This window comes from Protomyctophum parallelum, assembly GCF_964188405.1.
Source record: "Protomyctophum parallelum genome assembly, chromosome: 7".
Lineage (NCBI taxonomy): Eukaryota > Metazoa > Chordata > Actinopteri > Myctophiformes > Myctophidae > Protomyctophum > Protomyctophum parallelum.
Window position 1 is genome coordinate 51,701,232 of NC_139705.1, and position 27,989 is coordinate 51,729,220.

The following is a 27,989-nucleotide window of genomic DNA, read 5'->3' on the forward strand; positions in this document are numbered from 1 at the left end:
TATTATTCATCCACAACGAAGGTAGACTCCGCCATATTATTCATCCACAACGAAGGTAGACCCCGTCATATTATTCATCCACAACGAAGGTAGACTCCGCCATATTATTCATCCACAACGAAGGTAGACTCCGTCATATTATTCATCCACAACGAAGGTAGACCCCGTCATATTATTCATCCACAACGAAGGTAGACCCCGTCATATTATTGCGTTTGTTTGCGGTATAGAAATGAGTGACCTGCAAATTAGGGACACCATCAGTCAATCCTAATCCTTATGAAGTCACAAATTAGGGACACCATCAGTCAATCCTAATCCTTATGAAGTCACAAATAAGGGACACCATCAGTCAATCCTAATCCTTATGAAGTCACAAATAAGGGACACCATCAGTCAATCCTAATCCTTATAAAGTCACATATAAGGGACACCATCAGTCAATCCTAATCCTTATAAAGTCACATATAAGGGACACCATCAGTCAATCCTAATCCTTATAAAGTCACAAATTAGGGACACCATCAGTCAATCCTAATCCTTATAAAGTCACAAATTAGGGACACCATCAGTCAATCCTAATCCTTATGAAGTCACAAATAAGGGACACCTTCAGTCAATCCTAATCCTTATAAAGTCACAAATAAGGGACACCTTCAGTCAATCCTAATCCTTATATAGTCACAAATAAGGGACACCTTCAGTCAATCCTAATCCTTATATAGTCACAAATAAGGGACACCTTCAGTCAATCCTAATCCTTATAAAGTCACAAATAAGGGACACCTTCAGTCAATCCTAATCCTTATATAGTCACAAATAAGGGACACCTTCAGTCAATCCTAATCCTTATAAAGTCACAAATAAGGGACACCTTCAGTCAATCCTAATCCTTATATAGTCACATATAAGGGACACCTTCAGTCAATCCTAATCCTTATAAAGTCACAAATAAGGGACACCTTCAGTCAATCCTAATCCTTATATAGTCACAAATAAGGGACACCTTCAGTCAATCCTAATCCTTATATAGTCACAAATAAGGGACACCTTCAGTCAATCCTAATCCTTATAAAGTCACAAATAAGGGACACCTTCAGTCAATCCTAATCCTTATAAAGTCACATATAAGGGACACCATCAGTCAATCCTAATCCTTATAAAGTCACAAATAAGGGACACCATCAGTCAATCCTAATCCTTATATAGTCACATATAAGGGACACCTTCAGTCAATCCTAATCCTTATAAAGTCACATATAAGGGACACCATCAGTCAATCCTAATCCTTATAAAGTCACATATAAGGGACACCATCAGTCAATCCTAATCCTTATAAAGACACAAATTAGGGACACCATCAGTCAATCCTAATCCTTATGAAGTCACATAAACCTACACAGAGTTACAAAAAAAAACCCAGTGTGGTTCTGGTTGTGGTGCCACTGCTTTACATTCCAGATGTTTTGTTTTTTTTAACTTAAAATGTTATTGATTTTTCAAGACAAAAAGACAGAAGAAAACATACAGTACACACAATAACACCACAACAAAAAAACAAAAAACGAAAATAAAAAAGCATCGACATTGCGTTTCTAGGCATTTTACTATTGTTTCTTATTCCCCCATACTCTTAAATATTGTCCATTTAGACCATTTGTCCTCCATTCTTTCTTCCTGTAGCCTCAGACGGTGTGTCAGCTTCTCCATGAAATGTATCTCCTGAATCAAGTCCTCCCATTGTCCCTGTGTTGGAGGTTCCATCTGTCCCCATTTTCTTGTGATAGCTTTCTTTCCTGCCGTCAATAAAATGTTTACCAAATATCTATCCTCTCCTCGAATCTTACCCCCTATCAAGTTTCCTAAATACAAAACATCTCCATTCCAGATGTTTAATCAAAGACTTATTTCAACCTGGGACTCACCGGGTGAATGGAGTTAACGTTTAACTCCTCGGTCAAATTGAAAACCAGCAACATGAAAAAATTACTTTTTCACTTCGGCTACGAATGGACAGATTTACAAAATGATGGTCTAACTGGGTCAAGTCAAACAGGCTTTGGGTTTAGAGAAATAACATGGCTGTTTTTATCTCGATCTTGGTCTTCTGTGTTATGCGATTGTCTTTCCTTCATTAGTACATGATGACACAACGCTAAGGTTGGTGGAAAGCCATATGGATCTCTTTAGACAGTATATGTACATACCTGCAAATATATTAACCCATTCTGACCTGAGATCAGATTCATACGAGGTTTCCACTGGACACACGCTGGTCTGACGAACCCATTCTGACCTGAGATCAGATTCTAAAAATGTCAGTCGTTCTTTGATTTAAAAAAATAAATAGCAGACCTACAAGCTCGTATCGCGCCACTCGGTGGCGCGATATGAGCTTGTAGATCTGCTATTTTTCAATAGCTAAAGCACGACATGATGCCAACACCAAAATGGGTGCCCGGTCAGAATGGGTTAAAAAATATATATATGTCTCATGTGTCATTAGGGTATCATATTGTTTACGTGCGTCCCTGGTCTCAGAATATGTAGTCTCTTTTTACTTTGTCTGTTTGTCTTTGTTTGTTTTTTTCCTTTCTGTCCTTTCCCCTTTCTGTTAACAATCTAAAAAGTACACCCACTACCAAGGTTTTTGTAAAATGTAGCAATATTAAGAAATGACTTTGTGGTAACATGTACACAGTTCCTAAATAAAGAATAGCAAAAAAAAAGAAAACCAGCAACATCACTTGTTTAGTGGTTCCAAAGAGCAATAACAGCCTAGCTACTGTATTTGACTATTTAGAAAAGGGCTGTATACATTTATGGTATTATTATGTCAGGTACAAAGTTATATAAGGAGTGTAAAATGTCTTAAACTGGTCGCTGGGCGGAATAGGTTTTTCTTCTCACTGATGCAACACTACTGCTCTCTCTCGTTCCAGTCTGCCCTGAGGTCACCATCAGAAACAGCATTGTCAAAGGTGAGACTAAAACCAACGTTCTAAATATATGTTTTATTTATACATCTCTCTCTCTCTTTCGTGTATCCTCAAATGTCTAACTCAGTATGGAGTAGCCACGCCCTTGTCTCTGGTCCCACGTGATCCAGAGACAAGGGACCAGGTACAGGTACAGGTAACAGGGTAACAGGGTAACAGGTACCCTATTCCATAACAGGTACAGGTAACAGGGTAACAGGGTACAGGTACAGGTAACAGGGTAACAGGTACCCTATTCCATCTCGCCCCAGCTTTTAACACCGACCGCTCGCTGCGGTGGTTCTTGTATTCTTTATTTTGTTTTACTGAGAATTAGGTTAGAAATACGTTTAGGGTTAAGTTAAATTGGGCCCATGTGTGACTGTATACATGTGCCCTCAGGGTTTGACATGATGGAGGCGTTCGGTCTGACCCAGAGGGCCCACTCCTCAGTAGAGGGAGTCGCTGCAGAGCCTTTTGTCTTCAACACCTTACCCACCTTCACTCTGTACAGAGACGTCCAACTGACCCAGAGCACACGGTGAGACACGCACGCACACACACACACACACACACACACACACACACACACACACACACACACACACACACTCTGTACAGAGATGTCCAACTGACTCAGAGCACACGGTGAGACACACACACACACACACACACACACACACACACACACACACACTCTGTACAGAGACGTCCAACTGACTCAGAGCACACGGTGAGACATGCACGCACGCACGCACTCTCCCTCTCTCTCTCTCTCTCTCTCTCTCTCTCTCTCTCTCTCTCTCTCTCTCTCTCTCTCTCTCTCTCTCTCTCTCTCTCTCTCTCTCTCTCTCTCTCTCTCTCTCTCTCTCTCTCTCTCTCTCTCTCTCTCTCTGACCAAGCCAGATGCACCGCGGACGATTCAAACCCGTAGTCGCTGGGGCTGGAGGGCAGATACGGGCAGATCCCCAGGCTGGGGCTGGAGGGCAGATACGGGCAGATCCCCAGGCTGGGGCTGGAGGGCAGATACGGGCAGATCCCCAGGCTGGGGCTGGAGGGCAGATACGGGCAGATCCCCAGGCTGGGGCTGGAGGGCAGATACGAGCAGATCCCCAGGCTGGGGCTGGAGGGCAGATACGGGCAGATCCCCAGGCTGGGGCTGGAGGGCAGATACGGGCAGATCCCCAGGCTGGGGCTGGAGGGCAGATACGGGCAGATCCCCAGAGGCGGCGCCACCTGAGTGCTGTCATTCCAATCATTAAATCCCCCTCATATTTTCATCACACTCCTCCCTCACATCCATCCATCCATCCCTTCCTTTTCTCTGTCGGCCATCTCTCTCAGAAAGAAGAGAGGGGAGGGGAACAACCTGTGTGTGACTAGGCTAGACACCGGTTTGCAGTGCATGGGCCTAGATACATTCACCATTCCCCATCTCTGGGACTACTGTCAGGGTTTTTACATGGTCCACAAAGGGCGTCCATGTTTGCTGGAAGGTTCTCAATTTTATGATGAATTCCTGTTCTGTTCTTTGGCTAAATAGAAGTGTATATTTGTACGTCTCTAAATGTTATGATGAATTGCACAAGGTGGACCCTCTTGTAAACAAGTGTAATATCCTTTATGGTGTCGTCCACTCACAGTTAACAGTCTTTGTATTGAGTTGTGCTTGAATTGTGCTGTAATTCTGCAAACTGTTAATAAATATTTCAATCAATCATGGAACCATTAAGTGAGAATCAAATCTTTTCAAGCTTAACCCATTCTGACCGGGCACCCATTTTGGTGTTGGCATCATGTTATGCTTTAGCTATTGAAAAATAGCAGATCTACAAGCTCATATCGCGCCACCGAGTGGCGCGATACGAGCTTGTAGGTCTGCTATTTTTGAAAAATCGAAGACACTTTTAGAATCTGATCTCAGGTCAGAATGGGTTAATAATGAAACTGTCAGGATGTAATAGACATTTTTAGAATCTGATCTCAGGTCAGAATGTGTTAAGGTAGAATAGTACGATTTATCCATCCGTTATGTGTGGGTGGAGTATTTGACGTCTAGTACAGGAGATTATTCTCTTATGGTATGGAGGCGTATTAGTCCCTGGGGGAACACCAAATATGGCCGTTAGCGGGTTGGGTGAGATGGATATAATCATACGCCTAATATATCAGAGTAGGAGTTAAATATATGTCCATAAATCCACCAACCGCCCCGGGGGCGGGACCAAAACATGAGTGACAGGCCAGCATGCAGCGGGTTGTCTACATCGCGTACACGCATCACTAGCCTCGATACCCAGGCTTTCATTTCGTCTGCGCGAAAAATGATAGCCTGGATTTACGCATGCTGGGCTGCACTGGCCTAAAAGTGGCATCGCTCCAAATGACGTGACGTCAGGGCTCTGAGCGGTGTGCACCCCTCAAAATAACACCCTGATGTGACGTCAGGGCTCTGAGCGGTGTGCACCCCTCAAAATAACACCGTGAGGAAATTATTACCAGTGGAATTCAAACGAGGCTATGCGAGGAAAATGAGGAGAATGGCTGTAGAACCACACCCATAGACTGTAAAAAATATGGACAAAGCTTTTCCCCGGGTCTAACATGGACGTAAAATGAAGCCTGATTCTAATGCACTGTAAATCGCCATCTTTCTAGATCCGTTTTGGACCAGCTGGCCATTGGCTGGCTCCGTTTGGGTCCAGCTGGCCATTGGCTGCCCAGACAACGAGGCGGGACTTCCCCCCTTCTTCTCCGTTGGTTTTTATTTTGACTCGAGTGGGAGGAGAAGACTCTTGAGTGGGAGGGGAATCCCGATCATAGACGGTAACGGTAGCCACGCCCCTCAGAACATACGCGACTTTATGGTCATTATTTTAATTAATGGGACCATAATTTTCCAAAAAGAATATTATGACATTAGAAATGAGACTTTAAACTAGTGACTGGAAGAAGAAAGTATTCATGACCATGTTTATTAAGGTAATACAGTCTAGGTGAAGTTGGGCCAAAATACATGGGCCTCTATGGAGCTATGGGGCTTTTTGGGTCCAGTCCAGCGCCACAACAGGCCATTATATGAACTACCGATTTCAAATGAGGCTTCACGAAATATCTGGCTGACTGCCCCCCTGACCACACCACACCGTCTAAGAAAAAAACCAACGTGTGCCGACTCTGTGGAAATAACTTTGACAGTCTGTTATAATTGGTATATACTCCAGCAACCAGTGGTTTCTGCTTCTGGTCGACACAATAACAGTGCTGCACCGGAGAGACCGGGGCTGACGGACAGATCGGTGAACCAATCAGGGTACGCGTTTTTCTGAGCCGCGGCCCTCCCATCTAGGCCAGAAATGTCTAGCGTTAGCTCAGGCTACACGCATCACTAATATCTGGAAATATCCGGTGGGTGGTAGTGGCTCAGCGGTAGAGTGGCTGGATGGTAACCGTAAGGTTGCCAGTTCGAACCCGGGCTCCCACAGAGTTAGTGTCAAAGTGTCCTTGAGCAAGACTCTGAACCCCTAATTGCTCCTGATGTGCTGGTTGCGGTGCCTTGCATGGTTTCCGCTGCCATCGGTGTATGAATGTGTGAGTGAATGGGTGAATGTAATGCACAATCTATGTAAAGCGCCTTGGATAAAGGCGCTATATAAATGCACTCTTTCTGGTCCAGGTTCATCCATCCAGCGGGCTTCTCTCCAGAACTCACCATCACTAATATCTGTCTGTCTGTGGTCCTGTCTGTGGTCCAGGTTCATCCATCCAGCAGGCTTCTCTCCAGAACACACCATCAGCGTGGCGTTCCGCATGCTGCAGGAAACGCCCCGCGAGCCGTTCGCCCTCTGGCAGCTCACCGACAACGACTTCCAGCCCAAGATGGGCGTGGTGCTGGACCGTGAGTCACATGACCATATGGTCTTATACATCTAATATACTGTACTATGGACCGTGAGTCTTATATGGTCTTAATATATTTTTTATCCCACGATTTTGTAACCCATTTTTCACCCCTGTGTCAATCATCTAATGTGATCCTGGGCTCTACACACCCTCCACCAACCTGGGGACTTGAACTCATGCCTCAATAGCTAAAGCATAACATAATGCTAACACCAAAAGCGGTTCTCGCCCAAAATGGGCTAATGTGCTGTCTTTGTGCTCCTCCCCTCAGCCACGACCAAACATCTGATCTACTTCAGTCTGGACTACAGAGGAGAGGTCCAGGAGTTGACCTTCGACCAGACGGAGGTCCACAAGCTGTTCTACGGCAGCTTCCACAAGGTGACCGAGTTACAGAACCACTCAAACCCAAACCCAGCTTCCACAAGGTGACAGAGTGTACAGAGTTACAGAACCACCCAAACCCGCCAGACACGGTCACAAAGCATTCCCGGGGGTCCCCAGACAAAACCGTTGTAGTGCAAAACAAAGACAAAATGTTTAGGACGTAGTGAAAATAGCCCGACCTACAAGCTTGTAGATCTGCCAGCCAGTCAGTCGTACAGAAGAACATGAAGTCATTAGTTAAAGGACCACTTCACCACTTTTCAACCTATCTTCATATAATAGGTCCTCACTAATAATCATGAAAAATGTGCGCAATTATTTTCTACTCGGTCTGTGTCTCATAGGAGGGCTGTGGGCAGTTTAGAAACCCACCCAACAGTGACATCATCGATGTGGAATACAAGCTAATAGAAACTGCAGGCTTTCTAGTCCTGAAAAGTTGCAATGCGAAAAAATTGAAGCCATCGTTCTCACGATAATGAAAATCTAAACATTTTTGTAAAATAATCTTGTTTTAAAAAAAAATCTTCCTAATGATGATGTCACTGGAAGACGGTTTCTAACTGACTGCCCACAGCCCTCCTATGAGACACAGACTGAGTAGAAAAAACAGTGACATTTTATCATGATTATTAGTGAGGACCTATTATATAAAGATAGGTTGAAAAGTGGTCATTTGTTCTATATTAATTTGCCTAAATCCAAGGTAAAATTGTGAAACGAGGGGCACTTCTTATTTTAGTCCGGCAGTCGAGGTGGACAGGTGGGAAATTTGGTATATAGTCTTTTTTATTGTCCTAAAATATTGTCTATATGCAGTATATATTCATAAATCCACTTGCTGAACGGCTCTCGGTATTGGGCAATTTGTTTATATAGGGGTTTCTTGTGACCTTACCATTAACATCCTATGGCAGGCAAAGATGTCAAACTTTCCCTTTGCTTTAAGTAGCATCATGTGACTGTGTGTAAAACTAGGGGGTTTTCATGATTCTGAATCCATTCCAAGCATTAGTTTCACAAAATACACTCCATGGACTAAAAACAGCCATAGCCACTTGCCCAAAATGTGCTGACCTCATCACATTTGTGCTGACCTCATCACATTTGTCATGACGTCTATGGCCGTTTTTAGCCCAAGGAGTGTTCAGGATTCAGAATGATGAAAACCCCCTAGTTTGACATGTTACATGCTACTTAAAGCATGAGGAAAGTTTGACATGTTACATGCTACTTAAAGCATGAGGAAAGTTTGACATGTTACATGCTACTTAAAGCATGAGGAAAGTTTGACATGTTACATGCTACTTAAAGCATGAGGAAAGTTTGACATGTTACATGCTACTTAAAGCATAAGGAAAGTTTGACATGTTACATGCTACTTAAAGCATGAGGAAAGTTTGACATGTTACATGCTACTTAAAGCATGAGGAAAGTTTGACATGTTACATGCTACTTAAAGCATAAGGAAAGTTTGACATGTTACATGCTACTTAAAGCATGAGGAAAGTTTGACATGTTACATGCTACTTAAAGCATGAGGAAAGTTTGACATGTTACATGCTACTTAAAGCATGAGGAAAGTTTGACATGTTACATGCTACTTAAAGCATGAGGAAAGTTTGACATGTTACATGCTACTTAAAGCATAAGGAAAGTTTGACATGTTACATGCTACTTAAAGCATAAGGAAAGTTTGACATGTTACATGCTACTTAAAGCATGAGGAAAGTTTGACATGTTACATGCTACTTAAAGCATAAGGAAAGTTTGACATGTTACATGCTACTTAAAGCATGAGGAAAGTTTGACATGTTACATGCTACTTAAAGCATGAGGAAAGTTTGACATGTTACATGCTACTTAAAGCATAAGGAAAGTTTGACATGTTACATGCTACTTAAAGCATAAGGAAAGTTTGACATGTTACATGCTACTTAAAGCATAAGGACAGTTTGACATGTTACATGCTACTTAAAGCATAAGGAAAGTTTGACATGTTACATGCTACTTAAAGCATGAGGAAAGTTTGACATGTTACATGCTACTTAAAGCATGAGGAAAGTTTGACATGTTACATGCTACTTAAAGCATAAGGAAAGTTTGACATGTTACATGCTACTTAAAGCATAAGGAAAGTTTGACATGTTACATGCTACTTAAAGCATGAGGAAAGTTTGACATGTTACATGCTACTTAAAGCATAAGGACAGTTTGACATGTTACATGCTACTTAAAGCATGAGGAAAGTTTGACATGTTACATGCTACTTAAAGCATGAGGAAAGTTTGACATGTTACATGCTACTTAAAGCATAAGGAAAGTTTGACATGTTACATGCTACTTAAAGCATGAGGAAAGTTTGACATGTTACATGCTACTTAAAGCATGAGGAAAGTTTGACATGTTACATGCTACTTAAAGCATAAGGAAAGTTTGACATGTTACATGCTACTTAAAGCATAAGGAAAGTTTGACATGTTACATGCTACTTAAAGCATGAGGAAAGTTTGACAAAAAAGGAATTGCCCATGAATGTATATAGACAATATTTTAGGCCAATAAAAAAATACTATATACCAAATGTCCCACTTTAAACAAAAGAAGCCTGTTTGCTGCCGGACTATTTTCGGTTTCTATTCTTTATACTGCGTTCATCTGTAGTGCTGTGTAGCGATTGTGACACACTGTCTGTTCACGAGGAACTCTCTCTCTCTCTCTCTCTCTCTCTCTCTCTCTCTCTCTCTCTCTCTCTCTCTCTCTCTCTCTCTCTGTTGCAAATCGTCTGATGTAATAGGCCGTTGGAAGCTTAAACAAAGCTATTAGGCATTGTTATCTGCACTTCAGTGTGAAAAAGATTAATATATATTAGACTGATGTTGACTTTAGGCTGAACCGTAGCTTCCTCCATGTGAGTAGTTACATTTCACTAGGTCACGTGTACCATGTTCTAGGTCACGTGTACAGTACCATGTTCTTGGCATGTTACCCATTTAAATAGAAATACACAAACACACGTTCAGGTCTCATTGTAGACGGTTGCTACTAGTGATGTGATGTCACCGTAGTACAGTACAATGTATCTATAGTGATGTGATGTCACCGTAGTACAGTAGAATGTATCTATAGTGATGTGATGTCACCGTAGTACAGTAGAATGTATCTATAGTGATGTGATGTCACCGTAGTACAGTAGAATGTATCTATAGTGATGTGATGTCACCGTAGTACAGTAGAATGTATCTATAGTGATGTGATGTCACCGTAGTACAGTAGAATGTATCTATAGTGATGTGATGTCACCGTAGTACAGTAGAATGTATCTATAGTGATGTGATGTCACCGTAGTAGAATGTATCTTTACAAGCAGGAAGCAGCGCATGGGAAAGGAAATAAAACAAGAAGGATCAGATAAGTGGTGGGAGGCGAGCACAGAGGTTGTTCTGTGGCCGACGACGAACGGAGGAGAGAAAAAAGACTCTTATTAAATGAAACATTTTACCCATACCAGGGACTGAGGGTTCTGAAAATGTACTGTGCACTCGGGCACATGGATCAGAACCTTTTTTTGGGTAAGCGGGCAACATAGAACCTTTTTTGTGGGGGTAAGTGGGGAACATAGAACCTTTTTTGTGGGGGTAAGTGGGGAACATAGAACCTTTTTTGTGGGGGTAAGTGTGGAACATAGAACCTTTTTTGTGGGGGTAAGTGGGGAACATAGAACCTTTTTTGTGGGGGTAAGTGGGGAACATAGAACCTTTTTTGTGAGGGTAAGTGGGGAACATAGAACCTTTTTTGTGGGGGTAAGTGGGGAACATAGAACCTGGGGAACTTAGGTACGCTGAATATGTAAGAAAAAAGGTTTCAAAAGCTAATACAGTGGTGTTAGCTACATGATTGATAATGACCAATTCAATTGATAAATCACATTCAATTGTTGACCAATGGCAATGCAAGGGTTTCGTCTACGCACTGACGTCAATCCATATTCCCTTCTTCTCTCTGATTGGGCAGATCCACCTGTCCGTCAGCCAGGTGAGCGTGTCCCTGTCTGTGGACTGTCAGCGCGTGGCCGAGAGGCCCGCCCGCCCGCTGGGCGCTCTGCCCACCGATGGCTTCGAGATGCTGGGGAAGCTGGTGAAGACCAGAGGCCCCCGGAGTGGGTCTGCTCCGGTACTGTTCAATTCTGTCCTGTCCTGTCCTGTCCTGTGTTCTCTATGTCACTGTCACTGTCACTTAAAGGGTAAGACCACTTTTTTTAAGGTTTGGGTTGTGTAGTTACTTTGCCATGATGCAACTCCAAATGTGGACAAGAAATAAAAAATAACTGCTCCAGTGATTAGAAATTGATAATTCAAAATTTGCTCCTCATTGACTTACATTGTAGCTAAAACGGCTCTCAAAGTCACTCTTTTAGTACGTAAACAAACACAAACAATGTTGATTCAGACAATATAGAGCATCACCAAAACTCATGCTGTTTTATTTTTTCATAAAAATGTTTTCTTCCTGTTGATTTGTCCATTTTATTGGGAAGAAAACCCGGACTGGATCCGTGGATCTGGATCCAGATCTTCAAATAGTAAAATCAACAGGAAGAAAACATTTTTATGAAAAAATAAAACAGCATGAGTTTTGGTGATGCTCTATATTGTCTGAATCAACTTTGTTTGTGTTTGTTTACATACTAAAAGAGTGACTTTGAGAGCTGTTTTAGATACAATGTAAGTCAATGAGGAGCATATTTTGAATTATCAATTTCTAATCACTGGAGCAGTTATTTTTTATTTCTTGTCCACATTTGGAGTTGCATCATGGCAAAGTAACTACACAACCCAAACCTCAAAAAAAGTGGTCTTACCCTTTAAGTACAAAACAATACTGCGGTAAAGATCCTCAGTGTCAGGTTATTTCCATTCCTCAATCGTGGATTCATTCATGCACACGTTTCTCTCTCCTTCACACTGTCCTCTCTTCCTCCCGTCCAGTTCCAGCTGCAGTCGTTTGAGATCGTCTGCAACATCACCTGGTCCTCCGAGGACACCTGCTGTGACCTGCCTGGACTGGTCAGTCCCTTCAGGATGTCCCTGTTCGTCCCTACTGTACCCTACTGTTCATAGTTTAGGGTTAGGGCTGTCCCTGTTGGTCTCATATGTACCCTACTGTTCATAGTTTAGGGTTAGGGCTGTCCCTGTTGGTCTCATATGTACCCTACTGTTCATATTTTAGGGTTAGGGCTGTCCCTGTTGGTCTCATATGTACCCTACTGTTCATATTTTAGGGTTAGGGCTGTCCCTGTTGGTCTCATATGTACCCTACTGTTCATAGTTTAGGGTTAGGGCTGTCCCTGTTGGTCTCATATGTACCCTACTGTTCATAGTTTAGGGTTAGGGCTGTCCCTGTTGGTCTCATATGTACCCTACTGTTCATAGTTTAGGGTTAGGGCTGTCCCTGTTGGTCTCATATGTACCCTACTGTTCATAGTTTAGGGGGTCCCGGGTTCGATTCCCACTCGGGACGCTGTGGGGGCTGGCGGCGTGTTTCCTCCTCCGCGTCATCAGTGCCCATACCCGAAGGCGGGGTTGGCGAAAGGGCCTTTCTGTGTGGAGTTTGCATGTTCTCCCCGTGTCCCCTAGGGCAGGTAGGTACCCTCACAAAAAACATGCAGTAATCCTGGTCACTAAACTGCCTCCCCCTGGCCAGCCGGGGCGCCTGATGGAGGGGAAAGGAACTGGTTGGAATAACGTGTTCCTTCCACGCGCTACGTCCAACCAGGGAAACTCCCCCCTGTCAGGTGGAAAGGAGCAACTTGGACACTCAGGCATGAAGGAAGCATGAGTTCAAGTCCGTTGCTCTCCCCATGTCCCCCATATATGGGGATTAGGTTGGTGGAGGGTGTGTAGAGCCCAGGATCACAGATTAGATGATTGACACAGGGGTGAAAAATGGGTTACAAAATCGTGGGATAAAAGAAAATATATAAAATATATATATATATATAGTAAGTACATTTTATTTATATAGCACCTTTCACAGAGAGGTCTCACAAAGGGCTCAAACAAGACGAGTGGGCTCGTCTTTGGGCTCGTCTTTGGGCGTTTGAAATCGCTATAAGAAAGCCTTGCTGTGTTTCATTTTTGGAATGGCTCCGGTTGCCACTTTGACCGTGTCCTGTTGTGACTCTGTCCTGCCACCAGAGGGACGAGGAGAGCTGTCCTGCTCAAGCCTACGCCTGCACCTGTTCCTCCAGCGTCCCCGGTTCCCCTGGGCCCGTTGGGCCACTCGTAAGTCCCCCCAGAACATTCCACGCTGTCTACTCTAAAGCATTTTCACCGCTAGTATCACATATTTGCCGCTAGGTAACTCGTTTTACTTGGAATATTGTTTTGTACAAAGCACATTACATACAACCAGAATCAGACTAGAACTTTGTTTCCCTGTTTAAAGATGGAGTGCCACGATTTCTTTCCACCCTAAAACATGATCATCAGGTATTATTAAAATATAAGGAGGAAGAACTTTTTTCCAAAAAGTGTACAGTATTTGTTAAAATCATGCTTTTATGTGGACACGCTCACCAGTTCATTATGTATGCCTGGTTTTCCTGGTTGGTGGTGATGGGTGGTGATCCACCTGAACTGAAGCCGCACCCACAGCTGTAGTTGTATGATAAAGGGGGAGGGGTTAGGGGAGGGGCTGATAGTGTGATGTCACTATATTACTGTTTATTTCATTGGCCCGTTTGACTGTCAAGGGTTCAGCCTCCAGGAAGAAACCCTAAATACAAAGTTAATACACCATTGCACATAAAAACGACTCCAGGGTGTCTAAAGTACTGTCACCTCATGAAAAACTGGAAAAATACCAAAATTGTGGCACTCCATCTTTAACTTCTTTCTTCTGTGTTCTCATGTGTTTGTTTGCTTGTTTTTCCAGGGCAGGCCAGGTCCGCGCGGTGAAAAGGGAGAGAAGGGAGAGCAAGGCCACAAGGTCAGATGTCGTCAATTAGTTTTTTTGCAAAGAGTGCAATCCATAAATGCCAAAATGTCTACTGTTTTGCACTTGACCACAGTAGTCTAAACTTGTTCTCAGCGCTTTTTGGCTGAGGACCCCCTGGAAATGCTTTGGCCACGCCTGATTTAATTCTAAAGGTCTCTAAGGGAAGAGCATGGGAGACTAACTACAACTTGCACAACCTGCACTGCACAGTACATTACTACCATAAAGATTGGACAACAATGAAAAGATCCTTTTATTCCACAAATATATTGACCTGAGGCCAAAGGCTTCTAAATCCTGACAGTTTCCACAGTGGTGCTCAACCTTTTCCATGTCAAGGACCCCCAGAATTATCTGAATTTGGCCACAGACCCCCATCTGAAAATATGTAGTTTCAGGGACCCCTCCCCCAGAAGCAACGGTATGAGTTAAAATGTTCATTGTGAAAGAATATATTCAAAGATTTGCGCCACATTTTAACGACACTCGTAGTACGAGATCTGCTATTTTTTCAATAGCAAATAGCAATAGCTAAAGTATAACATAATGCTTAGATGGGGTTCCCGTCCAGAATGGTTTCATGTATGACAGATTATGTTGTGTTTGTGAGGCAGGGGGAGCTCGGGCCCTCAGGATCCACGGGCTCTGACGGCGGCCTGGGGCCCCTGGGGAGCAGAGGCCCTCGGGGGATGACGGTCCAGGGCAAAGTGGTGAGTAAAGGTCTGGATGTTCGGTGGTGAGGTGACCACCGCTCCGTTACTTTGCAACACACTTGCATTTGAAGTACAGTATATGATCAGTGTTTGGTGTGGCTCAGTATATGTGGTACAGTATTATGTTCTGCTGTTTCTAGGGACCTCCTGGTGCAACAGGACAGAAAGGAGAGCCTGGGAAACCAGGCGTCCAGGTGGGTTAAGACGTCACATTATCTTTCTTTGCATTCTATGCATTGTGATTATTTTCCTTGCTGTGGAAAAGAGCTTCTGCTAAATGCCTACATTCTAAATTGTACAAAGTACTGTAATACTGGAGTATGCTTCAGCCTAATGCCCTTTTCACACTTCATTATGGCATCACGTGACGAATATATAGCCAACCTACAAGCTCACAACACGTCACAAATGCATGGCGTTGTGAGCTTGAAGGTCTGCTATTTCCAACACTGTTGCACTCCAACAACGGTGCATAAATTAAGCTTTAGCAGCTACAACTTTTTAGATCTCTTCCCACCCACCCACCCACCCACACACCTACAGTATCTCTCCCTCACTCTCTCTCTCATCCTCTATAAATCTATGTATTCCTTTCTCTCTCTAGGGAATACCTGGTCCTCTCTCTCATCCTAGTATATTTATATATATTCCTTTCTCTCTCTAGGGAATACCTGGTCTTTTGGGGCCAAAAGGGGAAGAGGGGGTTCCCGGTCCCAAGGTACTGTGAGACGGCTGGTCCACAATAACACCTGTTTATTCCTGTTTATTCTGTGATCACTGCAGTCTCTATTATCATTATTATTAGTATCTATTATTCTGTGTGTGATCACTGCAGTCTCTCCTTCATCTCCTGCTGTTCTTGTGTCTCTGGGACCCATCTCTGTTCTTGTGTCTCTGGGACCCATCTCTGTTCTTGTGTCTCTGGGACCCATCTCTGTTCTTGTGTCTCTGGGACCCATCTCTGTTCTTGTGTCTCTGGGACCCATCTCTGTTCTTGTGTCTCTGGGACCCATCTCTGTTCTTGTGTCTCTGGGACCCATCTCTGTTCTTGTGTCTCTGGGACCCATCTCTGTTCTTGTGTCACTTGCAGGGCATTAGGGGTCAAGAAGGCAGCATCGGACCGCACGGGACCACTGGACCCAGGGTAGGATATTATTCATTACAACTTTTTATCATGTAATCGTAAAGATTTCCGACCATCATTTTTTTTTTAGTTATAAACGTATCCGGAGAACTCGCCAGTTTACCAGGTCGCCGCGATTTAGTGCATTTTAGTTTTACTTCTCCTTCATTTAAATTGCATGGAATTGAGAGAGAGAGAGAGAGAGAGAGAGAGAGAGGATAGCTGTTTAGAGTTAACACTAGAGAAAGTAGGAATGCTAAAAGTTTAAACACCAAAGTACAGAAACAATGTAATTCATTAGTAAACAATATCCTGAAATGGTATAGGCCTACTTATCATTGGTATTCACATCCTCACCTTTTAAATGGTAGGCCTACTTATCGTTGGTATTCACATACTCACCTTTTTATCATCATCTAGCTGACCATTTAATTGCACAAAATAATGTGATCACTTTGGAAATGAACATCTGTGAGGTTGACTATACTACACTGATGAAGACAGCATTATGTTAGCATAACGACGAAGACATTGATGAAGAATCTTCGCTGCGGCGACTTAGTAAACTGGCGAGTTCTCCGGTATCTGTTACCCACCCACCCAGTACACAGTAGAACCTAATGGACCCTCACAGTACTGCTATAGTATCTGTTACCCACCCAGTACACAGTAGAACCTAATGGACCCTCACAGTACTGCTATAGTATCTGTTACCCACCCAGTACACAGTAGAACCTAATGGACCCTCACAGTACTGCTATAGTATCTGTTACCCACCCAGTACACAGTAGAACCTAATGGACCCTCACAGTACTACTATAGTATCTGTTACCCACCCAGTACACAGTAGAACCTAATGGACCCTCACAGTACTGCTATAGTATCTGTTACCCACCCAGTACACAGTAGAACCTAATGGACCCTCACAGTACTGCTATAGTATCTGTTACCCACCCAGTACACAGTAGAACCTAATGGACCCTCACAGTACTACTATAGTATCTGTTACCCACCCAGTACACAGTAGAACCTAATGGACCCTCACAGTACTACTATAGTATCTGTTACCCACCCAGTACACAGTAGAACCTAATGGACCCTCACAGTACTGCTATAGTATCTGTTACCCACCCAGTACACAGTAGAACCTAATGGACCCTCACAGTACTACTATAGTATCTGTTACCCACCCAGTACACAGTAGAACCTAATGGACCCTCACAGTACTACTATAGTATCTGTTACCCACCCAGTACACAGTAGAACCTAATGGACCCTCACAGTACTGCTATAGTATCTGTTACCCACCCAGTACACAGTAGAACCTAATGGACTCTCACAGTACTACTATAGTATCTGTTACCCACCCAGTACACAGTAGAACCTAATGGACCCTCATAGTACTACTATAGTATCTGTTACCCACCCAGTACACAGTAGAACCTAATGGACCCTCACAGTACTACTAGTTGTATCTGTTACCCACCCAGTACACAGTAGAACCTAATGGACCCTCACAGTACTACTAGTTGTATCTGTTACCCACCCAGTACACATATAGTAAAAACTTAGAGTATATATTTATAGAGAAGGCACCCAGAGGAAACCCTGAGGCGAAATGGACATAGTGGCCGGATTTGGTATTGCAGCTCGAGCCAGCGCTGCTCCGTTGACTATCATTGCGCACGTTCATGTGATTGAGGCCATGACACGTGAACGAATGTTTCATACGTGAACGCGCACAAACGGCACAATGATAGTCAACGGCAGCACGTTCATGTGTTTGGGGCCAATCCACCCCAGAATGCACTCTGTTCCTACCAGGAAGGAGGAGTGAATCCGCCTCATGCGCTTTTGAGCAACTCAATGCAAGTGGATGGAAGGAGAACTCGGGTGTCTTCTCTATAGATATATAACTCTATGAGTAAAACCTAATGGACCCTCACATTTGCACACCCCTTTAGTTGAATTTGTTCTACTTCTCCTCTGTTCACCTCATGATTTGTTTAAATGGTTTCTGTTCTCCATCCATGTGTAAAGGGTTTCCAGGGAATGCCAGGACACCCGGGGCCTTCAGGGGAGAGGGGTTACCTGGGCCCCGTTGGACCTACGGTAGGAAACAAAGCACAGACTGTGTGGTTTATTCCTCATATACAGTATCTATCTGTCACCACAGTTTATTCCTCATATACAGTATCTCTATCTGTCACCACAGTTTATTCCTCATATACAGTATCTCTATCTGTCACCACAGTTTATTCCTCATATACAGTATCTCTATCTGTCACCACAGTTTATTCCTCATATACAGTATCTATCTGTCACCACAGTTTATTCCTCATATACAGTATCTCTATCTGTCACCACAGTTTATTCCTCATATACAGTATCTCTATCTGTCACCACAGTTTATTCCTCATATACAGTATATCTATCTGTCACCACAGTTTATTCCTCATATACAGTATCTCTATCTGTCACCACAGTTTATTCCTCATATACAGTATCTCTATCTGTCACCACAGTTTATTCCTCATATACAGTATCTCTATCTGTCACCACAGTTTATTCCTCATATACAGTATCTCTATCTGTCACCACAGTTTATTCCTCATATACAGTATCTCTATCTGTCACCACAGTTTATTCCTCATATACAGTATATCTATCTGTCACCACAGTTTATTCCTCATATACAGTATCTCTATCTGTCACCACAGTTGTCACACACTTCTTTTCCTTTCCGTATCCACAGGGTCTGTCGGGTAATAAGGGAGAAAGAGGGGAGAAGGTGAGGTTTTTTTTGTGCGTGATTTAAACCTTTTTGAGCCCAGAATTGTTTCCTTGAAACGTCGAGACAGACAGCATTGAGAGATGAACTAAAGATATTTTGAAAGACGTGAGAAGCAAACCCCTTGTTTATTTTCCTGACCTAAAAAGTTACTAAATTACTGTATTAACCACTGCCCTATTTTAGAATCTAGCTATTCAAAGCTCACAATGCATTGCAGCACAATGTGAGCTTGTTGATCTGCTATCGAAATACTTTATATTCTATATATTATTGGCCCCTATACAGGTTTAATGTTTGTTCTTTTTAGTTCAATGTTTGTTTTAAAAACGCCATTGACAATGAAGAGAATGTAATGTTTGTGTTGTGTCACCGTTTCCACTGATGTGTTACAGGGAGAACCCCAGTCTATGGCCGTGATCTATCAGATGGTGACGCAGGCCTGTGAGCAGCTAGTGCATAGTGAGTATCTCTCTCTCTCTCTCTCTCTCTCTCTCTCTCTCTCTCTAGAGGTGTACCAGCATACAATAAGGTCAGACTAAAGAGGTCCTTTGTCCACCAGTCGACCTTGAGGCTTAATCAGGAGTTGTCGTAGCCACAGGGTAATCTAAGCGGTGGCCATTTCTCTTGTCTTCATGTCTTTATGTATGTAAATTGTCTTGTTCTTTATGTTATGTCAAATGTGTGTTCTGCATACTTGGCTGCTGGGTCGCAAAGACAAATGTCAGTGTGAACTGACAATAAAGTACTATATCATATTATCATATGATGATTTTCTGCACATAAACACAATCATATTCATGTCCTTGTGTTTCAGACGAGGTGTTAAAGATGGACCTGTTCCTCAACGAGATAAACCGGAAGCCCGTTCCCATGGAGGAGCCTGTGGGGCCGCCCGGAGAGCCAGGCATCCCCGGGGGGAAGGGGGCGCCCGGCCTCAGGGGCAACCAGGGCCGCGTGGGTGCCCGGGGGAGACCCGGGAAGGGTGGATACCCGGGAGAACAGGGCAAGGCTTTATTCTATACACTGTGGTTCCTTAGCCCATTTTGGGGGCGGGAACCCCCTTTTGGTGTTAGCATTATGCTATGCTTTAGCTATTGAAAAAATAGCAGATCTACAAGCTTGTAGGTCTGCTATTTTTTGAAAAATCGTGAAAATGCGGCACAAAATCTTTGAAAATTGAACATATATTCTTTCAGAAGACTTTTTTATTTATTTCGATGTCAGGCCTAAATGGGTTCATTAAGTAGTTGTTGATTTCGGGGTGTGTGTGTGTGTGTGTGTGTCTCCTCTTGGTCTCCAGGAAGGAGAGGTCCGCTAGGGGATAAAGGTGTTCCAGGGACCAACGTCCAGGGACCCCCAGGAATCAAGGGATTTGCAGGTACAGTAGGACGTCTTCTGGCTCTGGGTTGTTTTATAGTGCCGTAGGGCATTAACGACTTGAGATTTTTCCCAGTCGACTTGTCGGACAGTAAAGTATCGATTTATCGATTTATCGTTTATGGCGACGGGGGGGGGGGGGGGGGGGGGGGCGGACGCGCGGGGATTTAACAGGGGCGGGTGGAGCTGCCGCGCGCTCAAATACGGAGCATGTCAAACAAAGCACTGCGCATTCAGTGGCCTCTCCAATATGACACAGTCACAGTGCATGTATCATCTATATCAGAGGTTCCCAAACACCGGTGCCGTCCGCGGGACACGTGGCACTGGTACCCAAGAGGGGAATTCTAAGTTTTGCGTCGTTTAAAAATGTCCAATCTTTGTATCTTTAGCAGCAGCAGCTGTAGGCTATTTTGTGGCGATCGCGTTAATGAAACCAAACGCTACACGCGGTTCCGGTACAGGATTATTATTTCATGTGAATCATGTCAAAATGAAAAGATGATGTTATCCAGGTAAAGTAGTGGTATTGGCACACAGCGCAGCAGCAGCACCGAGAACACAATAAGAGATATAACATTATTATTCTCCTCCTCCTCCTCCACAACTCGATAACGTTCTCATGTTAGTTTGTTACTCATTTTCTGAGCCATGCAAATAAACAACAACCCGCACTGACCGGAGACGGAGAGGTTCATGTGCGCTGCGCGTAAAGCTTAGCCAGAAACAGACAGTCATTGCGTCAGCATGAATGTAGCCTCGGGAACCCAGACGTTATATTTCCAGCACGGAGGTGAGGGGGATATCGTTTGGGGGTAACGTTTGCGTGCTTCTATCTGTTACTTCTCTGACACAGCGCAGTTCAAACAGACTTCAGCCAGTCTCAATAGTGGGACACCGCGCGCTGAGAGCCACATAGCCTACACAGCTGCATTTGGTTTTTAATTAAGGGCGCCTTCTGAATGCAATGAAAAAAGGGGAGAAAAAAAAAAAGCTCAACTTTCGACTCGCGCTGCTGCGAGTCGACTCGTGACTCGTTTATCGATAAATCGATAAATCGATTTTTTGATTAATGCCCTATAGTGCCGTACAGTGTGATGTTAGCCAGATGCTATACAGTATAGCAGGGGTGCCCAAAAGGTAGATCGTGATCTACCTGTAGAATGTAGATCACACAGGCTGTGCAGGTAGATCACATGACATGCCCCTAAACCAGGGGTCCTCAACTAGAAGGTCCACAATTTTTTTTTTAATAAGACCGAGGTCCGGTCCCATGCGCGGCGTCCTTCGGAGACCGGGGCTCTATGCCCGTTTAGTATGGTCAAGCCAAGCTTATACAAATCAGATCCCCTTCCACCCAACCAATAATGGGGTGCAGAGTGCAGGCCCGGAGTGGAACTCCAAATCAGGCCGGGAGTTATACGCCCTGGCAGGCCACACTGTGCGCGCGCATAGCGCGCGCCAGAATTTTGGAGGCCCTTGGGGGACATTTGGGGGCCTTTGCAGCAATTTCACATGAGAAATGTACCATCTGATGTTATTTATATTATAAACTTTTTTTTTTTTCTTTTTTTTTTTTGGGTGGTCCGCAAAGAGGTGGTCCGCTGTCCGGTCGCAGACATATATAATCATCATCATACTATAATTCAGTCAATGTCTGTGTGTCAGTCTGTCTGTCTGTCAGTCTGTCTGTGTGTCTGTGTGTCAGAAACACCGCCGTATCTCCTCACCGCCTGCACCAATCGCTCCCACTTTTCACCCAGGCATTGACCATAATAATATGGAGGTCTTCACGACCTACACGTTTTTCGATTTGACACATTAATGATTAATAATGAATTCATTAGTGAATTAAAAAAGCGAAAACGCACCCAGGGCGCAGTAACCCCCGCGGCCACAAGGGGGGGTAGTGCGCCCGTCTCACAACGGGTAAGGGCTAGTTTAAATAAATTAATAAACTATGTTTGGCATCTGCCACTTGAATTAAGGTGACTTCACTTGATTGACATCAAAATGGGAAGTTCAAACTCTTTTTGATCTGCAAAAACTGCAATACTTTGTTTTCAAGAGTGTTTTGCACCATCATCAGTATTTCAAATATATGTACAAAAAACCCCTACCGATTCCATGTCCCCACTCTGTGTCCCATTCCTAGTGCATTTGTCTAATATGGAACTATTTTCAGCAATGGGACAGTTATTTATTTGGTGGGTAGATGTGGTTGAGCTGGTCTACAAAGTGTGGGCACTATAGTGTAATATCACTGTACTGTGGGTGAGCTTTGTTCCATGTTGCCTTGTCATGCTGGACCTCATGGCAATTTACTAATTCACCCTTTATCAAGTCCCGCCCGTGGTCCCGCCCCTCTTCGCACCCATTGGTTGCCGTTTCGTGGTTGGACAAAAATCCTCCCTCTCCATCCACTACCATACACTGACAGTCTGACACCGAGCAAGACAGGAACGCCCCAAAAAGCCTCACATCCGGTTTTAGCCCGGGGTAAAGAATGTTCTATGGCTGCCAATGCAACTTGGTCCAATCCTTAATCCATTTTGTGCGGGAACCCCTTTTGGTGTTAGCATTACGTTATGCTTTAGCTATTGAAAAATAGCAGATCTACAAGCTCATAGGGCGCCACCGAGTGGCGCGCTACGAGCTTGTAGGTCTGCTATTTTTGAAAAATCGAAGAACGACTGACATAGAAACATTAGCTTTTTCAGAAAACTGTCAGGATGTAGAAGACATTTTTAGAATCTGATCTCAGGTCAGAATGGATTAATCACATATACGGACAAACATCTATGCCGATAATATCTAACTTGCGGAGGGAGATATAGCGTGCCTTGTCCACGGGCAGCAGATCTTTCAACGTATGGCATTACAAATACGTTTGATAATAATCGCTACTCTGCGCAATATTGTTTTGGAAATGCCGCAAATTGCATTGCAGTGAACGAGAGCAAATCACAACTTCCCCCGGGGGTGGGCGGAGTCAAGGGCTTGACGCGCCTAAGTGTCAGTGTATTGAAATAACATGTTTTTCAGTTGCTTCATATTGATATTCTGTGCATTCAATTCTTATTTTAAACTTTGTGTCAGTGAAAGCAATAGAATACTCCCACCGCACACTGTGTATCTGCTCTGAACATGAGTGTTTATCTCATTTTAATGAAGCAACGTTTGGGTCCCTGGTGCGTGCGTAGGTACATCAGGGGAGGCCAAGCTGGGAGATCCAGGTCCTAAGGGTGAAGACGGGAGTTCTGGACCCGACGGGGTTCCGGGACATGCGGGCCAGCTGGGAGAGATCGGACCGCCGGGCGTCTGTGACAGCAGCGCTGGCTGCCAGACGCTTCCCCAGCAGACAGGTACTAACTATAGGACCTGAACCAGACGCTTCCCCAGCAGACAGGTACTAACTATAGGAACTGAACCAGACGCTTCCCCAGCAGACAGGTACTAACTATAGGAACTGAACCAGACACTTCCCCAGCAGACAGGTACTAACTATAGGAACTGAACCAGACACTTCCCCAGCAGACAGGTACTAACTATAGGAACTGGACCAGACGCTTCCCCAGCAGACAGGTACTAACTATAGGAACTGAACCAGACGCTTCCCCAGCAGACAGGTACTAACTATAGGAACTGGACCAGACGCTTCCCCAGCAGACAGGTACTAACTATAGGAACTGGACCAGACGCTTCCCCAGCAGACAGGTACTAACTATAGGAACTGAACCAGACGCTTCCCCAGCAGACAGGTACTAACTATAGGACCTGAACCAGACGCTTCCCCAGCAGACAGGTACTAACTATAGGAACTGAACCAGACGCTTCCCCAGCAGACAGGTACTAACTATAGGAACTGAACCAGACGCTTCCCCAGCAGACAGGTACTAACTATAGGAACTGAACCAGACGCTTCCCCAGCAGACAGGTACTAACTATAGGAACTGGACCAGACGCTTCCCCAGCAGACAGGTACTAACTATAGGAACTGAACCAGACGCTTCCCCAGCAGACAGGTACTAACTATAGGAACTGAACCAGACGCTTCCCCAGCAGACAGGTACTAACTATAGGAACTGGACCAGACGCTTCCCCAGCAGACAGGTACTAACTATAGGAACTGGACCTCACATTGTATTTAACACTTTTATTTTGATTGTCCTTTATTTACCCAGGGTAGTAGCTGAGCACAAGTGCTCATTTTCAGCAACGCCCTGCACATAGAAACACACACACACACACACACACACACACACACACACACACACACACACACATTAAAACCTGGGAGCTGACTAGAACAACCTCAGTCTGATACTGTTGGCCACTAAGCAGCTCCAGGGGGAGCAGTTGGGGGTTCAGTGCCTTGCTCAAGGGCACTTCAGCGTTGGGTGAGTGATGACCAATCACTTCCCCACCCAGGGGTAATACTAGTCCTGTGCGAATAAATCAAATCAAATCAAATCAATTTTATTTGTATAGCACATTTAAAAACGACTCTCATCGTACGAAAGTGCTTCACAGGTCAAAGAAAACAATACGATACAGTGCAATACAATACATCAGTGAAACAATAAAATAAAATAAACTGAAGAAAAAAATAATAATAATAAAAACCATATAGGGCTTTAGATGCACGGTTTAGGTACATACATGTGAAATACTTATGCTCAGAAGCTCCAATAAGAACATGACCATAAAACAAACCTAAAGCACTCAAACAATAAAACACAAGGCAGAAAAGTCAGTCAAAAGTGCACGGTGCAGAACCTCTAAAGTGCATATTACATTATTATTATTATTGCACATTCACAGTCCCTTTTCGTTTAGTATGTAGTGATCATTGTTCTCCATTCTCTCCTCCTCTAGACCCCGATGACCCCTACTACGGATACCAGCCGTGAGCACACACATTAGGGATGGTACGGTAACGATAGTACGGCGCAGATCCTGTCTGAAGTCTAGTGGCCACTCAGTGGAGATGATGGCACAGGAACTATTGGGACGAAAAGCATGACTGAAGAAAGACGGGTGTGTTGAACTCACTATCGAGGAGCCTCAAGGCTCATACATAGTCTGGATTTACGGTGGTGAGGTGACCACCGAACTACAACATGACGTCACTGAGGTGACCACCGGACTACAACATGACGTCACTGAGCCGCGGTGAAGAGCAAACCACCGCCACCGCCCTTCTCTCTGTTTTTACTCACCACCGCTCAACGTTATTTCAGCTCCGGTGGTCAGCTCACCACCGGAGCGGTGGTCACCTCACCACCGAAAGTCCAGACTATGAATAGGCCTTCACACAAGCTCAGCTGCACAGTAACATCCTCAGTGTTCATTTTATAGTTTGTAAATGGATAAATGAACACTGCTGTGTGTGGAAGAAAAAGGAAACGGCACCAGAAGAAGACATACTGTAAGAAATCTCCTTGGTGTGGTTGTTGTGCTCGTGTTTGCAATAATTAAAACAAATCTCGAGCAACAAATGTTTCTCCTTTTACGGAAAAAGTAGTGCATCTTTTTTAACATAGAATCATATTTTTCATAGTACTGACAATGTTTTTTATTAAAAGGTACGTAAGCCATCTTCGCACTGAAAATGTTTGTATTCGTTTACTGACTTATGTTTTTGTATTTATGCACTGTAGTAGTAGTATAGCTACCTTCAAATTCCTTCCTTTTTTTCCTTCTTTTTTTTTGTTTTGCTCTTCTAACCTGAACTGCCTCAAGAACAATGAAAATATAATGTCCATGGTGTAAAACATATTTGTTCCATGATATATGATACTGTGAGAATGGCTGTTTTATACGTGTATGATAATTTGTATATTTTTTATTATAATAATGTTTACTGTATGCAGTTATTCCTGCATGATACTTTGTATTATTCTCATTGTTTATACATGTTTATACATATTCTCATACATGTTTACATCTATGCTCTCCTTTGGCGTGTGTGTGTGTGTGTGTGTGTGTGTGTGTGTGTGTGTGTGTGTGTGTGTGTGTGTGTGTGTGTGTGTGTGTGTGTGTGTGTGTGTGTGTGTGTGTGTGTGTGTGTGTGTGTGTGTGTGTGTGCGCCTGTGCGTGTTTATGTATTTGAGAAAAAGAGGGAGACATTGACATTGTTGTGTTTTTGATTTTGTCAATAAACAATAAAATCAATCGCGTTAATAAGCATAAATGTATCTGTATCTGTATAAAAATGTGCATTGATTTTATGTAGGGATATTTCACTTATATTTCACTTTCACACAAAATTCCTCTAATCTGGTGTACAGTTGATGACATGCACATTACATGCATAATAGAATTACAAATAATGTATTTCTTTATAATGGGAGAATTGGCACTCAAAGCCTAAACTGGTGACCACCAGGTGGCGCTGAAAGAGTTGATAGATTCATCGAAAATACCCATCCTTTTTTCTGGTGACTGATTTTTAATAATTCTTTGGGTTTTTTTAAATCTCCTCTGTCGTCCTCCTGGGCGAGGTACTTTTCCAAAACAATTATTAAAAATTAAATTAAAAAAGTAATTAAAAAAACACGGCCCCCAAGTCACCAGAAAAATGTGTGGGTATTTTAGATTAATCTATCATGGTTAAAATGGAGTTTGAAGTTACAATGGGTTTGTAAGTAAGTAAATACTGAATCGAGCAACTTAAAAACTGTCTGGGGTGTTCACATAAGACGGTAAAATTACCAAACGTTACAGTTAGTTAGTTCACTTAACAGTCTTTGTGAGTTGTGCTTGAATTGTACTGTAATTCTGCAAACTGTTAATAAACATTCCAATCAATCAATCTATTGAGAATGGGGACAACCAACTGGGTCTGGAAGTAGGCAGAAATGCATTGGACTCAGGGCAACAGCCCCGCTTTAATGATCTTAAATCCCTTTATTTTACATTGTTTTGTAGTAAATAGTACAACATAAACATTAAGGAGACTTTAGTTGTCACTGTACATTGCTTTAAAACAGTTGTCGTGGTGCACACATGCTTAAAATGGCTCTTATTTGCGCCGCCCTCGTTGAAAACAATGTATTTCCAACTCCAGCTTGTCCCACTCCAGGCTGCATGAACAGCGCTCTGAGCGCTGGGTTTCTGCCCCCTCAATGTCCTAACTCTCCTACTGGAGATGGCTCTGAGTCAGTCTGGACGAGCCGGATCCTCGTTGTTGTTTAATACGTGTTTCTAGCCGTGTGTGTTTCGGAGAACACTCGTTTCCGGCTTGACCGGCGGTGAAGAAAGATAAATCACAATAATACGGCTCCGTCTTTTGAGCTAATTTAGAACTTCCTGTCTGAGAGCTAGCTAATTTAAAACATCCGGTTGCCTTCAGAATAAAATAAGGTTATTTAATTAATAATTATTACATTACATTATTAGTATTATTATTACATTACAGTTATTGTAAAGACACACATTATGTTTCTGTGTAAAAATAAGTAATTAAATAACATCAAAAAGTTATCTAAATGGATAAATGCTATTCACTGGAGTGAATATTCTATTATATTCTAAAAACGACTTATAAATCCTAAAGCCTTGTCTATACTTCACTGTGCAACGGTCCTATGCTGGACAATAGCAGATATGCAAACTCACAGCACATCTCATTCAAGACACTGAACTTGCAGATCTGCCATTTTTGAACACACTATAAAGTTAACCATTTATCATGCTGCTCTACGTGGCAC

General features: G+C 43.3%; 1 protein-coding gene across 2 annotated transcripts in view; it reads left to right on the forward strand.

The window, feature by feature from the left end:
• The window catches only part of LOC310862323 (collagen alpha-1(XX) chain-like), a 127,194-nt gene extending 100,872 nt beyond the window's left edge, over positions 1–26,322 (forward strand). For both annotated transcript variants that reach the window (XM_083770173.1, XM_083770172.1), the window contains 19 exons: positions 2,943–2,981; positions 3,381–3,519; positions 6,734–6,876; positions 7,153–7,262; positions 11,283–11,441; positions 12,257–12,334; positions 13,466–13,552; positions 14,205–14,258; positions 14,882–14,977; positions 15,121–15,174; positions 15,645–15,698; positions 16,071–16,124; positions 18,144–18,215; positions 18,859–18,894; positions 19,290–19,356; positions 19,712–19,900; positions 20,198–20,275; positions 23,478–23,639; positions 25,153–26,322. In XM_083770173.1, the coding sequence (XP_083626299.1) occupies positions 2,943–2,981; positions 3,381–3,519; positions 6,734–6,876; positions 7,153–7,262; positions 11,283–11,441; positions 12,257–12,334; positions 13,466–13,552; positions 14,205–14,258; positions 14,882–14,977; positions 15,121–15,174; positions 15,645–15,698; positions 16,071–16,124; positions 18,144–18,215; positions 18,859–18,894; positions 19,290–19,356; positions 19,712–19,900; positions 20,198–20,275; positions 23,478–23,639; positions 25,153–25,187 (1,706 nt within the window). In that variant the 3' untranslated portion in view covers positions 25,188–26,322. The remainder of the gene's footprint in view (positions 1–2,942; positions 2,982–3,380; positions 3,520–6,733; positions 6,877–7,152; positions 7,263–11,282; positions 11,442–12,256; positions 12,335–13,465; positions 13,553–14,204; positions 14,259–14,881; positions 14,978–15,120; positions 15,175–15,644; positions 15,699–16,070; positions 16,125–18,143; positions 18,216–18,858; positions 18,895–19,289; positions 19,357–19,711; positions 19,901–20,197; positions 20,276–23,477; positions 23,640–25,152) is intronic.
• The last annotated feature ends 1,667 nt before the right edge of the window (positions 26,323–27,989 follow it).